The 15520-nt window shown below is 44.7% G+C and overlaps 1 protein-coding gene across 1 annotated transcript in view; it reads right to left on the reverse strand.

Moving 5' to 3' along the window:
• The window catches only part of LOC120024603 (beta/gamma crystallin domain-containing protein 1-like), a 47779-nt gene extending 35027 nt beyond the window's left edge, over nucleotides 1-12752 (reverse strand). Inside the window, exons 1-5 of the mRNA XM_038968895.1 lie at nucleotides 12512-12752; nucleotides 6525-8017; nucleotides 1920-6150; nucleotides 1124-1294; nucleotides 571-609 (exon numbers count right to left, since the gene is read on the reverse strand). Of these exons, the coding sequence (XP_038824823.1) occupies nucleotides 571-609; nucleotides 1124-1294; nucleotides 1920-6150; nucleotides 6525-7099 (5016 nt within the window). The 5' untranslated portion in view covers nucleotides 7100-8017; nucleotides 12512-12752. The remainder of the gene's footprint in view (nucleotides 1-570; nucleotides 610-1123; nucleotides 1295-1919; nucleotides 6151-6524; nucleotides 8018-12511) is intronic.
• Nucleotides 12753-15520: the final 2768 nt, after the last annotated feature.

Here is a 15520-nt window from a genome sequence, read left to right on the forward strand (position 1 = left end):
AGTATTATATAACCTCACGATATAACATCCCAAAAGGCACCCTATTCCCTTTATAGTGACTACTTTTGACCATAGAGCTCGTCAAAAGCAGTGCACTGTATATGGAACAAAGTGTCATTTGGGATACCACCTTATTACTCTTACATGCAAACCTACAGTTACTGAAACAGCATAAAGAAAATAAAGTACATGTTTAACTGCCTGCCTTCCATCCCCACCCCCTGAGATTCCACAATGCAATGCTTTACCACAGAGTTTAAATGGCTCTTGGCAGTACAGAATAGCTTGTTCTTAAACATATCCAGCTGTAGATCTGTATAGCTCCTTTCTCAAACAACCCCATTTTCCCTTGATGCGAAACCATATGAAACAGATGTCTTCAATAACACAATGGTAGAGTCCCAAATGGCACCCTATTCTGTATAGTCCTATGGGCCCTGGTCAAAAGTAGTGCACTACATAGGGCATAGGGTGCCATTTGGGACAGGAACACACATAATAGCTTCTCCTTCCATTCGGTTTCAATGCTAATTCTTTCAATTAGAAATATCTGTTTGAAGCTGTGCCTACCTTTCCTGGTCGCCTATGGAATCCATTCACAGCCTCTCTCTGTAACACCAAAATCACATGAATACTGCAATTATCATGACATTCTAGATGGTTATCTTCAATGTCATAAAATCCAGGTTCTAGATCTGCTTATCAGTGTTTAAGTTAATGCTGTGTACTATGTACTGTCCACTCTTAGAAAAAAGGGTTCCAAAAGGGTTCTTCAGCTGTCCCCATAGTAGAACGGTTTTTGGTTCCAGGTAGAACCGTTTTTGCTTCCAGTACAAAGGGTTCTACATGGAACCCAAAAGTATCCTTTAAAGGGTTCTCCTATGGGGACAGCCAAGAACCCTTTAAGGTTCTAGATAGCTTTCTTTTCTGAGACTGTGTACTGCGTACTGTGTACTTGTTTGTGGGTCAGGCCTTTCTGACTCATGGTTTGACTTTGGTTTGTTTTATTGACTATTGTGAGACATGTTTAAGTCAATTAATATAACTGTTTTATACATAATACTTAATGAATATTACACACGTGTAACCCCCCCACCCATCACCTTCTGCCACACACACTTACATGGTCAGTATGAGTCCCTAGTGGGCCAGCCAGAGGGGCCATGGCCTCGAGTAGGGAGGATGGAGGAACCAGAGGAAGACTCGGAGGTCTTCCATCCAGCATTAGGAGTCCAGGCCTGATATTCAAGTCTCCTCTACCACCTCCTTCAAGTGGCTTCATCCCTCCAATAACCTGATATAACCAAACAATAACCATTAAATACCCATCAGATAAGGATCAGTGTGTGAGGCAGTTAGACATGCTTCCCTCCCCGTAAAAACCTACGAAAATACAAAAACAATTACTGAAATAGGATAACATGTTTAAACACGGAACAGAGTGTCTGCGTTCTATGATAATGTTCTTATCATCAACAGGAAAGCCAAACCCGGACGACGTTGGGCCAATTGTGTGCCGCCCTATGGGACTCCCAAGCACAGCCGGATGTGATGCAGCCTGGATTCGAAACAGAGACTGCAGAGCCTTAGACTGCTGCGCCACTCGGGATTACACTGCTTGCATTTCACACCATTCAATCAAGATTGATCACACACTCTATAGCTTTCAAACATCTCAATGGCAGTGTTCCCCAAAACACCTGCCAGTGCCCGCACATCTGAATGGTCAACTAATCGTTAAGCATTGGATTAGAGTATCAGGTGTGTTGGTACTGGAATAGAACAAATACGTAACATGACTTGGGATTCTCAAAGAGAGGTTTGAGAAACACTGCCATTGAGATGTTCAAAAGTGCTAGATTCAACATACAGGCATTGCAAGCGCTACTCAATAGAATTGAGGGTTGTCGAAAACCTACCTCTGAGTTGAGCGGTTCCTGCCCTGTGCTCAGCTCTAGTTTCCCAGCAGGCTCTCGGAGAGGAAGGTACTTCTCTAAATACTCCGGCAGCTTGATGTCGTTAAAGGACGGGAACGGAGAAGCTGAGTCACTGACCACAGCAGTCTGGGCAGTGGGCCTGTTCCCCAGGTTACGACTTTGGATGGTAGCCTCCCCAGAGGAAGTGGGGGAAGTCTGGGGGACTGGTGGTGGAGGGCTGGGCTGTTTGGCCAATGCCTGTCTGAGCTCCCCAGAGAAAGTGGGGGTAGTCTGGGATGGCTTAGTGACTGGTGAAGGGCTGGGCTGGAGGTGAGGGGCCTCGGTGGGAGACACCTCCCCACCCGGAGTGGTGTCCATCTGGGGTCCATCTCCGGGCCTCTTGCCCCTGGTGGAGGAGCTGTTCAAGCTACTAAGGATACAGCTCCCCTCCAAGCGTGACATACGAGGTTTCACCACCTTCGCCTCCTCTTTCTTCTCCTCCCCCCCGCCCTCTTCCTTCATCTTCTCCTCGCCCTCCTCCATGGTGGTCTTCTCCCTCTCCAAGAGGAGCCTGGAACGGGTGTCGAGGCTCTTGAGTAGGATGCTGCCCCTGTCCCGGTCCGTGATGCTGGCCCTGGCCGGCTTCAGCTCCCCTTTGACCCGGTTCCTCTGGAGCTTAGGCAGAAGACTCTGTGTCGTCTCCACAGAAAACTCCCTCTTCTTCCTCAGGCCGAACTGGAACTCCTCTGGGTCAAAGGTCTTCTCGAAGCGGTCCTCCCGGATGGCGGGCATTGCGAACGGTGGCTTGGGAGGATGGTGGTGGTGGTTCTGCCGCGGTGGCAACGAGAAAGGCACGCCAAGGCGTTTTATGTTCTCGATGAAGTCATCGTCGTCCAGTTCTCCGGACGTGTCCAAGAGGTTGCTCTCGCTGACCGATGAGCTGAGCTTGGGTTCAGCGGGGCGGAGGTGCTTCGGCTTGGGGAAGCGATGGTCCACGTCTAGCCAGCTGGAGGGGGTGTCGCGTTGGAGGGGCAAGCCACTGCCACCGCCCCCCAGTAAGGGGAGCTTATTCAGAGATGGATGTTGGGGAGAGACTGGGCTCTGTTTTTTAGTGGTTTCAGTAGAAGAGAGTATCTTCGGAGCTTTGCCTGGACTGGGGAAAATTTTTGATTTCTCATCGGTTGTCTCGGGTTGTGTTACCGGGCGGATCTCGACATTCACAACCGGTGTAGAATTTGTTACCACAATTCCTTGCTTGTCATCAGCTGTCCTTTCTTGCACAGTAGTAGTATAACTACTAGTAGATGACTTTTGTTCAAGTGCATCCCATTTTCCCTCTGCTAGCTTTCCATTGGGCAACATCACTGTCTTTTCTCTGTCCTCACTCTGTGATTGGCTTGGTAGAGTGTTCCACTCCTTCACATCCTCTGGCTTCTTTACCTCTGGGGCTATAGTCTTTACAGTGGAGTTCTCCTTTCCAACATCCAGCCCTGGCCCCTCACTGCTCTTCGGCTTTGGCCCAGGTAGTTCTTTCTCCCCCTGACCCTTTGTCTTTTCTGGGGCTTTGGTCTCCGAAGGATTCCGAGTAGAATCTACCGCTGTAGGTTTTGAGGCCTTGCTTTCTGTTTTTACAGCAGAGGAGTTCTCCTTCCCAACATCCAGCCTTGACCCCTCACTGCTCTTCGGCTTTGGCCCAGGTAGTTCTTTCTCCCCCTGACCCTTTGTCTTTTCTGGGGCTTTGGTCTCCGAAGGATTCCGAGTAGAATCTACCGCTGTAGGTTTTGAGGCCTTGCTTTCTGTTTTTACAGCAGTGGAGTTCTCCTTCCCAACATCCAGCCTTGGCCCCTCACTGCTCTTCGGCTTTGGCCCAGGTAGTTCTTTCTCCCCCTGACCCATTGTATTTTCTGGGGCTTTGGTGTCCGAAGGCTTCTGAGTAGAATCTACCGCTGTAGGTTTTGAGGCCTTGCTTTCTGCTTTTACAGCAGAGGAGTTCTCCTTCCCAACATCCAGCCTTGACCCCTCACTGCTCTTCGGCTTTGGCCCAGGTAGTTCTTTCTCCCCCTGACCCTTTGTCTTTTCTGGGGCTTTGGTCTCCGAAGGATTCCGAGTAGAATCTACCGCTGTAGGTTTTGAGGCCTTGCTTTCTGTTTTTACAGCTGTGGAGTTCTCCTTCCCAACATCCAGCCTTGGCCCCTCACTGCTCTTCGGCTTTGGCCCAGGTAGTTCTTTCTCCCCCTGACCCTTTGTATTTTCTGGGGCTTTGGTCTCCGAAGGATTCTGAGTAGAATCTACCGCTGTAGGATTTGAGGCCTTGCTTTCTGTTTTTACAGAGGTGTCCTTCTCTACTACTGGCACTGTAGTGCTAGGCATTGAGGGGGTGGGTTCTGGGGTAGGCCTCACTCTGTGTGTCGGTGTGTCGTGGCTAGGTTTATCTGTCTTCACCTCAGATGACATTACAGACTGGGTTTGCTTTGAGACCTTGGTTTGCTGCTTTTCTAATACAGGGTCCTGATGATAAGATTTTGTTTTCTGCTCAGGCACACGTGTAGACGACCCTTCCTTAGGAGGCTCGATTGCACATTTATCACTGTCTTTTCCCATCGCTGTCTCATCAATCTGAGTGACAACACTGGCAGTTTTATCTGACTGAGAAGGCTGTATAGGAGTCAGTGAGGCTGGAGGTTTAATAGGAGCTACAGAGGGTGGGACAGCTTTAGTAGCAGCTATCTCAGGGGTGTCTTGTCTACTGCCTGAAGGCAAATCCTTCTCTGACTTTGTATCTGTATTTTTATCAGGTTGTTTTACCATTTCCACCGCTTTCTTTTCAGGCTGCATTGGTCTGTTGTCGACTTCAGCGTGTGGGACAGGTGAGCCTTGCTCCACACGAGAGGGGTCTTGAACAAGAGTCTGTTTTTTCTTAGGCAAATGTGAAGACAGTGATGTTTCGCTGTTGTCCTTGGAAACATTTTGATTTGTCTTAATGGTAGAGGTCGTCTCAGAGCTTCCCCCCTCTGCCTTCTCTCCCTTGGAACTCTGTGAGGGTAGAATGTCTACAGTTTTATTATTGGGCCCCTTTCTTCCACTGATAGGATCAGAGGTAGCCATTTTATTGTCTTTGTTGACGTTTGGAGGTGTGGGTGATTGCGTCTTTTCCTTTAACAGTTTGTTAGAATTTTCTTTTTCATCTGACAATGACTCAATCTGCTTGTCTGAGGGTGCTGGCTTTTTAATGACTACTTTCTGTATGTTTTCTCTAACAGACTCTTTTTTAACATCTGATTTTACGTCTACAGATTGACTATATTGTGGCGATGTAACTGTATTATCGTCCTGCTCAAACGCAGTGGCCATTTTCTTTGTGGTGCCTGCCTCTTCCTGTTTGCTGTTGACCACTTCCTGCTCAGTGTTTGTCACTTCCTGTTTGATGTCACAGCTCAGGTGATTGGCTGACTCCCCTCCTTTGCTTTTCCGTCTCTTTGACCTGGAGTTTTGTCTGCTGTTGGCTTTGGATTGTGGGCTGACCTCATTGATTGAGTCCACCTGAGGTGTCAGCTGGCTTGAGTCTGAGCTACTCCCCCCTTTAACTGAAGTATTTAGGTCAATATTGGTAGGTCTCTTTGGTAGCTCCACTGTTTCAGTAGCCTCTTTGTCCTTTGTTTTGGAGTCTGTCTGATCTGCTTTAGGAACTGGCATGACCGCTACTGGGGTGGTTTCTGGATCCGCTGGTTTCAATGTTATCTCTGCCTTCGGAGTGACACGAGTAGGAGTCTTTTCCCCGCTGGCCAGTTTTCCCTGAATGTCCTGTTTTGTTATCTTTGACACAGCAGAAGCAGGGAAATCTGTAGAATTTTCAGGTATTCCTGCAATAATAGAGGACTTTTGGGGTACCATTGTTTTATCATCCATCTTCTGAGCCTCTGCAAAGTTCCTAGCCCGCTCCCGTATCGTTTTTAATTTATCCCGAACAGGGGGGGCCGAGCTGGACCTGGCATCGCCACGTTCCACCGATTTCTCCCGCTGATCTGGCAACACGAGCTCTCTGTTTACATTTGTTATGAGCTGCTCTGTGACTTTCCTGGTGGGAGAAACATCTGCACTCCTGGGGTAAGTCTTACTGGGACTGGCAACCCCCATCGCTCTCCCCTCGAAAAGGCTGATCCTATCTGCGATCCGCCCAATAGGCTGAGGAGTCTTGGATTCCTCGTCCACTTTCTTTAAATCAGGTGGTCTGTGACTAATGAAAACAAAGAAGCATGTTTTCTGTCTCAATATGAACAAAAACCCTGATATTCAATTGATCTAGCTGTAAATACACTACATTTGTTCTATATCACACACAAAATCTATCTCAATGGATTTAGTGTTTGGAAAATACTTTATAAGCTAAGTGGAGATAGTGGTTGAAATGCCAACAAATGTAGGACATATTTTGATGCACTACAAAGATAGTTTTCCCTTTACAGGTAGAATATCATTATTTAACTTTTTTTGCTATAAACAGAAATATTTTAAAGTATTTAAATAACATATCTGATTCCTAAACTGCATAGTCAGGAAGTAGGTTATCCAACAATACAGTAATCTAGTAGTCAGGTAAACACAACTCACCTCTTGGCCACCTTCGGTTCCACCTTGCCCTTTCCCTTAGCTGTATCATGACCCTCTGTGACCTTTTCTGTAGCCATTCCTCCTTTCTCAAAGCTCACGGCTATGTGTTCTTCATCTCCCTCTGGACTCAGTGGCTGCTCTGAGTTCACCATCACTTTCTTCGCAAAGAACTTCACCTCGCTGTGCGACACCTTCATGCTCCGGCGTTTGGACTCGGCGCTCTCCGTGCGCCTCTCCACCCGGCACGGGCTAGTGTTGTCGACCACGTCTACGTCCATGTCCCCTTCCCCGTCCACCACGGCCACCAGGGTGGCGTGTACTGGTGCGTCTAGGTCCTCCTGGGCTTCCTCCCTCTCCTTCCCTCTGCGTATTTTTTGGGGAACTGAAGCATGTTTGTCTTTAGAAGAGGAGGGGGTGGAGTCTCCAGGTTTAGGTGTGTTATATTCTGATGATGTAGGTGAGTTCTCGGCTCCAGGCTGGGGTTTGGTGGGCGTATTCTCCTGAGAACTGGCTCCTCCTCCGTCTCCGGAGGAGTTCTTCCTGGACCGCCTCCTGCCTGAGTTCTTACGGCCCATCGTGTCTGTGTCTCTGTCTGACTCCTCTTCACCAGAGAGCTCAGGGATGGTATGTGAGCTCGTCTGTGTCTCTTTGGGGGACTTCAGTGACACTCCCACCAGGGCACTGTAACTGCTGTGACCTTTGATCCCTATAGCAGCTTTGAGACAAATCCTTTTGCGCTCCTCGGTCCTCTCCTTTGTATTGGTGTTCTCTGATGACAAGTCAACACTCTTGGATGATTTTGCTCTGGAAACCACCTGAATTCTTTTCTTCACCCTGGTGGTGATGATGGAGGGGGGCACTTCCTGCTTTGTGTGGGTGCCCGTTCCGTTCTGGCTCAGGCTCAGGCTCGTCTCCTCTAGGTACACATGCAGCCTCTTGCCTGCCTGGACTTGGGCTCGGGGCAGGGCCTGGGTGTGTTCCTGACGGTCAGAGTCCTCCCAGGCCACTCCCTCTTCAAGGGCAGATGAAAGCACACGTGTCAGATGGCTGGCATTCCTCTTCGGGGCAGGATTCCCGCTCGCTCCACTGCTCCTTCCCCCCTCCTCCTCCGTTTCCTCTCCCTGCGAGGCAATCCACCACTCCTCCTCCCTAGGACCTCCTCCTTCTCCCCACTCGCTGTGGCTGCTGGCTGCAGAGAGGGGGCTGTCCCTGTGGGTAGACGCTCTGGCGTCCGCCGCGTTCCACTCCTCAAAAACCCTGGAGAGATGCCGCTGGGCAGGCTGGAAATTCGATCCCTCCTTCTGCTGCTCCTTTTCTCCCCTCACAGGCTCCTCCTGGGCCCCCTCTCCTTCTGGCCTGGGGCTCTGGTCTTCCGTCGGGGACTGAGAGGCATCGTCACTTGGACTCCTGGGGCTCCCTCTTTCTTTCCAGGGGGAGAACCAGCTCCCGATCCGGCCCAAGACACCAGTACTGTGCTCTTCTGGGGTCTGAGACTGTAGTCGTAGAGGCAGACAGAGAACTAATTAGACATGTCTTTACAGTACCAGTACATACTCACTGACTGCCAGTGCCAATACACATGCATACGCTGCACATGCATAAGCATAAGTGGTAACCATTTACTTAAAATCTGCAGGTATAATGCATTATAACTTGTTGTAAGCATGTATGAGCCTTTACAATGCCTTGTTATGAGGCTATGTTTTGTCCCTCTCTACTGTATGTAGGAGATTTTCAAGTGACTCAAATAGGCTGTTATTTTAGTCAGGATGATTATAATAGGATAACAAGACAGTAAAGAGGCTCATTTGTGCCTATAGTCTTATAATGGATTAGAACGTCATTATAATGCATTATACCTACGGGCTTTAAGCAAAGTGTTACTGCTTACAGTGTAGGTACCTACGGGCTTTAAGTAAGTGTTACTGTATACAGTGTAAGTTACGTGTGTACGGCACAGTGAATATTGCAGATAGGCGAAAGGAAGGAAGGGTCAGAGAGTCCAAGGGTTATTTGCTTTGTGAATGTCAGATTTTGTGCAGCTCTCAACGTAATGAAAGCATGCAACAGCAGTACTAATAATACCTTTGTTACAGGAGCTCAACTCACCCAAGAGCCAAGTACCATATCATTCAGAGTCTTTATGCCGCTTGTGAACATGTTTTAGGCTTTAAAACATTTAAACCTATAGACCATAAGACAAAAATATAATATATAATCATCCTAAAATACATACTATTTAGCTCTGTTGCAAATTAACATGCACCTATGCAAATAATTCATATTTTAGAGCATTTCCCCCCCAAAATAAAATTGGGTAACGTGATGTAATTCTAACGGAAACCACTTTATGTCACCAATTTTTTAACACCCTTGCTGCCACTACTCTTCCTCGACTACAATATTTATCTGTCTCATCTAAAAAAAATGTACACTACCGGTCAAAAGTTTTAGAAAACCTACTCATTCAAGGTTTTTCTTTATTTTTACTATTTTCTACATTGTAGAATAATAGTGAAAACATCAAAACTATGAAAAACACATATGGAATCATGTAGTAACCAAAAAAGTGTTAAACAAATCAAAATATATTTTATATTTGAGATTCTTCAAAGTAGCCACCCTTTGCCTCGATGACAGCTTTGCACACTCTTGGCATTCTCTCAACCAGCTTCATGAGGTAGTCACCTGGAATGCATTTCAGTTAACAGGTGTGCCTTGTTAAAAGTTCATTTGTGGAATTTCTTTCCTTATTAATAAGTTTGAGACAATCAGTTCTGTTGTGACAAGGTTGAGGTGGTATATAGAATATAGCCCTATTTGGTAAAAGACGAAGTCCATATTATGGAAAGAACAGCTCAAAGAAAGAGAAACGACAGTCCATTATTACTTTAAGACATGAAGGTCAGTCAATTCTCAACATTTCAAGAACTTTAAAAGTTTCTTAAAGTGCAGTCGCAAAAACCATCAAGTTTTATGATGAAACTGGCTCTCATGAGGACCGCCACAGGAAAGGAAGACCCAGAGTTACCTTTGCTGCAGAGTTCATTAGAGTTACCAGCCTCGGGAATTGCAGCCCAAATAAATGCTTCATAGAGTTCAAGTAACAGACACATCCCAATATCAACTGTTCAGAGAAGACTGCGTGAAACAGGCCTTCGTGGTCGATTTGCTGCAAAGAAACCACTACTAAAGGACACCAATAAGAAGAAGAGACTTGCTTGGGCCAAGAAACAGGAGCAATGGACATTAGACCGGTGGAAATCTGTCCTTTGATCTGTCCTTTGTCCAAATTTGACATTTTTGGTTCCAACCGCCGTGTCTTTGTGAGACGCATAGTAGGTGAATGGATGATCTACACATGTGTGGTTCCCTCCGTGAAGCATGGAGGAGGAGGTTTGATGGTGTGGGGGTGCTTTGCTGGTTACACTGTCAGCGATTTATTTAGAATTCAAGGGACACTTAACCAGCATGGCTACCACAGCATTCGGCAGCGATACACCATCCCATCTGGTTTGCGCTTAGTGGGACTATCATTTGTTTTTCAACAGGACAATGACCCAACACACCTCCAGGCTGTGTAAGGGCTATTTGGACAAGAAGGACAGTGATGGAGTGCTGCATCAAATGACCTGGCCTCCACAATCACCCAACCTCAACCCAATTGAGAAGGTTTGGGATGAGTTGGACCGCAGAGTGAAGGAAAAGCAGCCAACAAGTGCTCAGCATATGTGGAAACTCCTTCAAGACAGTTGGAAACGCATTCCACGTGAAGCTCTTTGAGAGAATGCCAAGAATGTGCAAAGCTGTCATCAAGGCAAAGGGTGGCTATTTGAAGAATTTGTTTAACACTGTTTTGGTTACTACATAATTCCATATGTGTTATTTCATAGTTTTGATGTCTTCACTATTATTCTACAATGTAGAAAATAGTAAAAATAAAAACCCTTGAATGAGAAGGTGTTATAAAACTTTTGACCGGTAGTGTAAGTCACTAACAAAACGATTCTGAGTTAAGTTGATCTAATATTTCGTCATTTCTAAAAAGTTCTATATATGTAACAGTATAACTTTAAACCGTCCCCTTGCCCCGACACGGGCGCGAACCAGGGACCCTCTGCACACATCAACAACTGACACCCACGAAGCGTCGTTACCCATCGCTCCACAAAAGCCGCGGCCCTTGCAGAGCAAGGGGAAACCCTACTTCAGGTCTCAGAGCAAGTGACGTAACCGATTGAAATGCTATTAGCGCGTACCCGCTAACTAGCTAGCCATTTCACATCCGTTACATATATATAATCGTATTACATCTATAAATGTTTTATGTATGTACCATTAAGCTTACTGCAAGTTCTACGCCGACGCAAGATTCGGAGTGATGCAATTTAATTTTTAGTTACAAACGGGACGGCTTCTTATAATACGCTCTGGCATTCAACATACTTTTTTACTACCTGAACATTTTCACGCTCATTCCTTCTGCAGCCGTGGGGGCAGTGTGGCTTGGTTCCTTGATTTGATCTATGGGCTATATATAGGCTCTTCATCAAAGTAGCCTATTTTGCATTGATAACTAAATATAATCTCAGCCATTGTTCAAACAACAAGAATCCACCCCAAAAGGTGTTTTGTTTCAAAGTAATAACTAGTGAATACAGGATATTGTGAAATGGTAGAAATTGCTGTAGCCAACTAGCTAGCCATGTGCTTTTTTACTCTGTGACCAAAACACGATGATGTTTTAGCTGATATGGGAATGAATACACAAGCAGCATATAAAACTGCGATAATGTTTTAAGTTCAATCATCGGCAAGTATGAGAATATTTGCTAGGGCATATTTTTTAAATTACAAATCAGATTTTTTCTTGTGTATATGTGGGAAGCTAAAAAGGCTAGCTAGCTTGCTAAGTCTTTAGTCAAGCTAAAGATAGCTGCTACTAGCAAGGGAAGGCAATTCTTCCTTGTTTTCACAAAATGAAAAGACAAAAAAAAACGATGCTATCACCCCCTTGTGAATGGGTGTGGGACTGGCGAGGATACCATGTTACCAAAAGGTGTCCGCTAATCCAACAATCCCACTCCACCTACGTGCATGCACGGTGTTAGATCAACGGAGTAAAGCTTGTAGTAACCTGTAGCGGAGCCTAAATATAAATAATCCACTTGTTTAGGAAGAAAAATAGGAATCCGTTTTGATTAAAGCAGTAACATTTAAGTTGAGGGTTTTGGGGGTCCCCCCTCCAATAACTGGCCCCACGGCAATCTAATGCAAGTCTATTCTACCTAAATTAGTATTTTACAAATAATGTCCAAATCATCTACAAGTAACTTAATTGAGTTACACAGTCATTTTTAGACACTTTAGAATGATTTGGACATGATTTGGAGCGATAAAGAAAAGAGAAGCCTTACATCAAAACCTCATCATAGTGAGGATATTAATAGTGAGATGTGCAATGCCATTTTGTTTCAATATTTGATGTATGTTATTCAAAAAATATACCTAGACTTAAGCTTTTAATTATTCAAAAGTATCGAAATAAAATGTATTAAATAGATTTTAACACAGTAATCTTCAGGGGGGGGGGGGGTACCCTTGTACTTGGGAAAACTGTCCTTTTCTAAAAACGAAATGTCATTAAATAACCAAAAAAGTGTAAACTGTAGCCACTTACTCCTCTTCATAGTTAATTAATTATTCTAACATAATATTCAAATATGCAATGTTTCATTAGTGCACCTAAAGTTGGCCGATGGTGCACTAAGGTACAACCATCCCCATACCAAAGTTTTACCAAACGTTGTTTTTTTTGTGTCAGCAATTGAACATTGTTCTTAGAGGGGGGGCTTGTTACCCCACGTTCCCCTATATATGAAAATGTATTTTTCAATCTAAATATAAGTACATGATAGATATAAGACCTCCAACATTTTCAACTGCTTCCATATCCCAGTAACAGAGAAGTCTAAAGAACAACTTACCTTAAATTAGAGGAAAACTCCAATATTTGAAACCCAAAATGAACAGCTGTCAAGTACAGAATAAGTCAGTCTCACAATATAGTCAGTATGATAATAGTCTTTCTCTCGTTTTCTTTGTAAAAGTATTTTCCATGTCTGACCAACAGAAAAAGCAAGCAGAACGAGAGGAAGACGGTTTGAAAGTGGAATCGAAGGTATGTGTGCAGGCTGAGTTGAAGTTTGATAATTATTTCTGTGCGGAACCGCGCGCATACGCAGCCTGGTGGTAAAATATCCGGCAAACGTTTCCCTCGGGAGATGACGCATTCGATTTGTAGGCTTGCCTGTTTCTTTTTTGAATCGTCTGGTTTCAGTGTGCCACTGTTGGCGGGCTGCTCAAGTCAGTCTTTCCATAAGCAGTTGAGAACTGTAGTTAACCCTTCAAATAACTGTCTGCCTCAGGATAACATGTAGTTGTTGTTTGTCTGTTTGTTTTGTCTATTTGTCAATAGAATGACCATAACCACAAGGAAAGTGAACAAATATTTACACATAGCCTATTTCTTTCCACTTAATGAAGTTATTTATGCACCTAAATGTCAGCTATTAGGCCTAAAGTGCGATTGTCATTGTCATTATGCTACTTTGCAATATATGTGTTTTTATCATTGAAATAGCCTAATAATAGGCTAGACATTACCTACCTGTAATTAGAAAATAAAATATGATATAATAACATATAATAGAATATTGGCCTAAAACATTTACAGAACAGACAATTGATATATCACCAATAAATATAACCCAAGTCACACAGATGCATTCCCGAGGCTGTTTATCAAATATTCACATAAAATACAGTGCCCTTTGTAAAAGCCTTGGCGCGCCCATAGGTAAACTCATCCTGAAACAGTCGACCAAAATGTCAGTGTGGCATTCCTTTCTTTTTCGCCTCATTTAACACGCCCAGTTCATATGTTAGACAAATCCCAAAGTTCAGCCAAGCCGCCTGCCATACACTAATTATAGTCAAAGAAATACATTAGAGAGAGACGGAGTACTTACCATGATAACGCCTTCGTTATTGAATCCGTTCCAAATCTCCCAGGAATCGGTCAAATGGAACTTGCCGGGGCGACTTTGAGCAAGGACCCGGTTAAAATAACACTCTCACTCGGCCACCGTCACTCTGAGGTGAGGTAACCTATGTCTGCATCACCTTTACTTTTTCTTACAAACTAATACCGTAAACAAATCATTATATGAGTCCAAATGTCCTTGTCAAGAGTTCAGAGGCAATTTTTGAATTAAACCAATAGCGTTGCATTATCCACGTTGTTTGAGTGGCTTTCTGAGAGAAGGGCTGAGGCTGCATCTGGAATCTGCCCAGCCCAGGTAACACACCCCAAGGAGAAAGACTGGTGACAGCAGGTATGGCAGTATGTTATACAACACTTTCAGTCCAACACAAAAGTAAAGCACTCTCAGAGACACAAACACATGACACACACACACACACACACACACACACACACACACACACACACACACACACACACACACACACACACACACACACACACACACACACACACACACACACACACACACACACACACACACACACACACACTGTTGATACCCCCCAACTGCTAAATTATTAATCTTTGCAGTTGAAACCCGCCTCTCCAACCCTATTAAACATTTAAACACTGTTTTGAATCAACGTTCTTACACCAACACTTGTGGGAAACCGAACATAGACCTATTACATATGCAACAACTCATTGTAAAATACCTGTAGACACACACCAGAAAAGCTGCCTTCTGAGCATATTCTGGTTGAATCCACATTTTTCCCAACCAACAAGGAATAGCCTAGATGTTTCTGGCCAGGAGAGGAGGATTGGATTAAATCCTAGATGCCATCACCTGCCTTTGTGCCTGTGAGCAAGGCACTTAACGCCCACACTGCTCCTGGGGGTTGGGCTGGTAACCAGGCTGTCTATGCTAGACTGACCCCATAGGTAATCGTCCCCATCACATAATGGTGCTATATTATAAAATATACATCACGGATATCCCTTTGTGACCCTCTAACACACTTGCATTGATACTCCACCAAGCCAACTGACCCTGAGGTAAAACGACACCACTGTTGCTTTTTCACCTGCGCCAAGATAGCCAACAGGCATCAGTTTGTCATTCACCTGGACCTTAGTGCACCATCGGCCAACTTTAGGTGCACTAATGAAACATTGCATATTTGAATATTATGTTAGAATAATTAATTAAGAACTGGGCTGACTGGAGAAAATGTTGTTCCGACAGTCAGGGCTGGTTTCCCACACACAGATTAAGCCTAGTCTTGGATTAAAAATAAACCTCCATTGAAATAGCTTTTTAGTCTAGTACTAAGCTTTATCTTCAAATTTCAAGTTTTAATGTCACATGCACATACAGTGAAATGCCTTTCTTGCAAGATCTAAACCCAACAATGCAATAATAAATATCAATGTAGCACTAACAATAACAAGAAGTAAGTAAACTACACTGCTCAAAAAAATAAAGGGAACACTTAAACAACACAATGTGTCACGGTTCATGAATCCACTGCCTCCCTCTCTCTCTCTCTCTTTCTCTTTCTCTTTTTCTCTCTCTCTCTCTCTCTCTCTCTCTCTCTCTCTCTCTCTCGTGTTTGTGTGGGCGTGGTTCCCAATCTCGGCCTGATTGTCTGCGCCAGCTGGAATCACTTATCTTCCCTTTATATGTTCTGTAACCAGTGTTTCTTGTTGTCAGATCATTGTTACTTCCCTGAGATTGTGTCGTGTGTCTGGGCTCTTTTTCTCGCCGCCCTTGTGTGGATTATCTTCTGTGCTCCTTCCTACCCATCCGGACACATTCCCCTGGATTTCTCAGCACGCTATCATCGGTATATGCGCCCTAGTCCCTGGGTCGGATTCCGTCTGAGTACAGTCTGTCTGTCCTGTTGCTGCTGTAAACTGTATTCATTAAACCATCGTTGCTTGC

The sequence above is a fragment of the Salvelinus namaycush genome, chromosome 29 (genome assembly GCF_016432855.1).
Source record: "Salvelinus namaycush isolate Seneca chromosome 29, SaNama_1.0, whole genome shotgun sequence".
NCBI classification, from domain to species: Eukaryota; Metazoa; Chordata; class Actinopteri; order Salmoniformes; family Salmonidae; genus Salvelinus; species Salvelinus namaycush.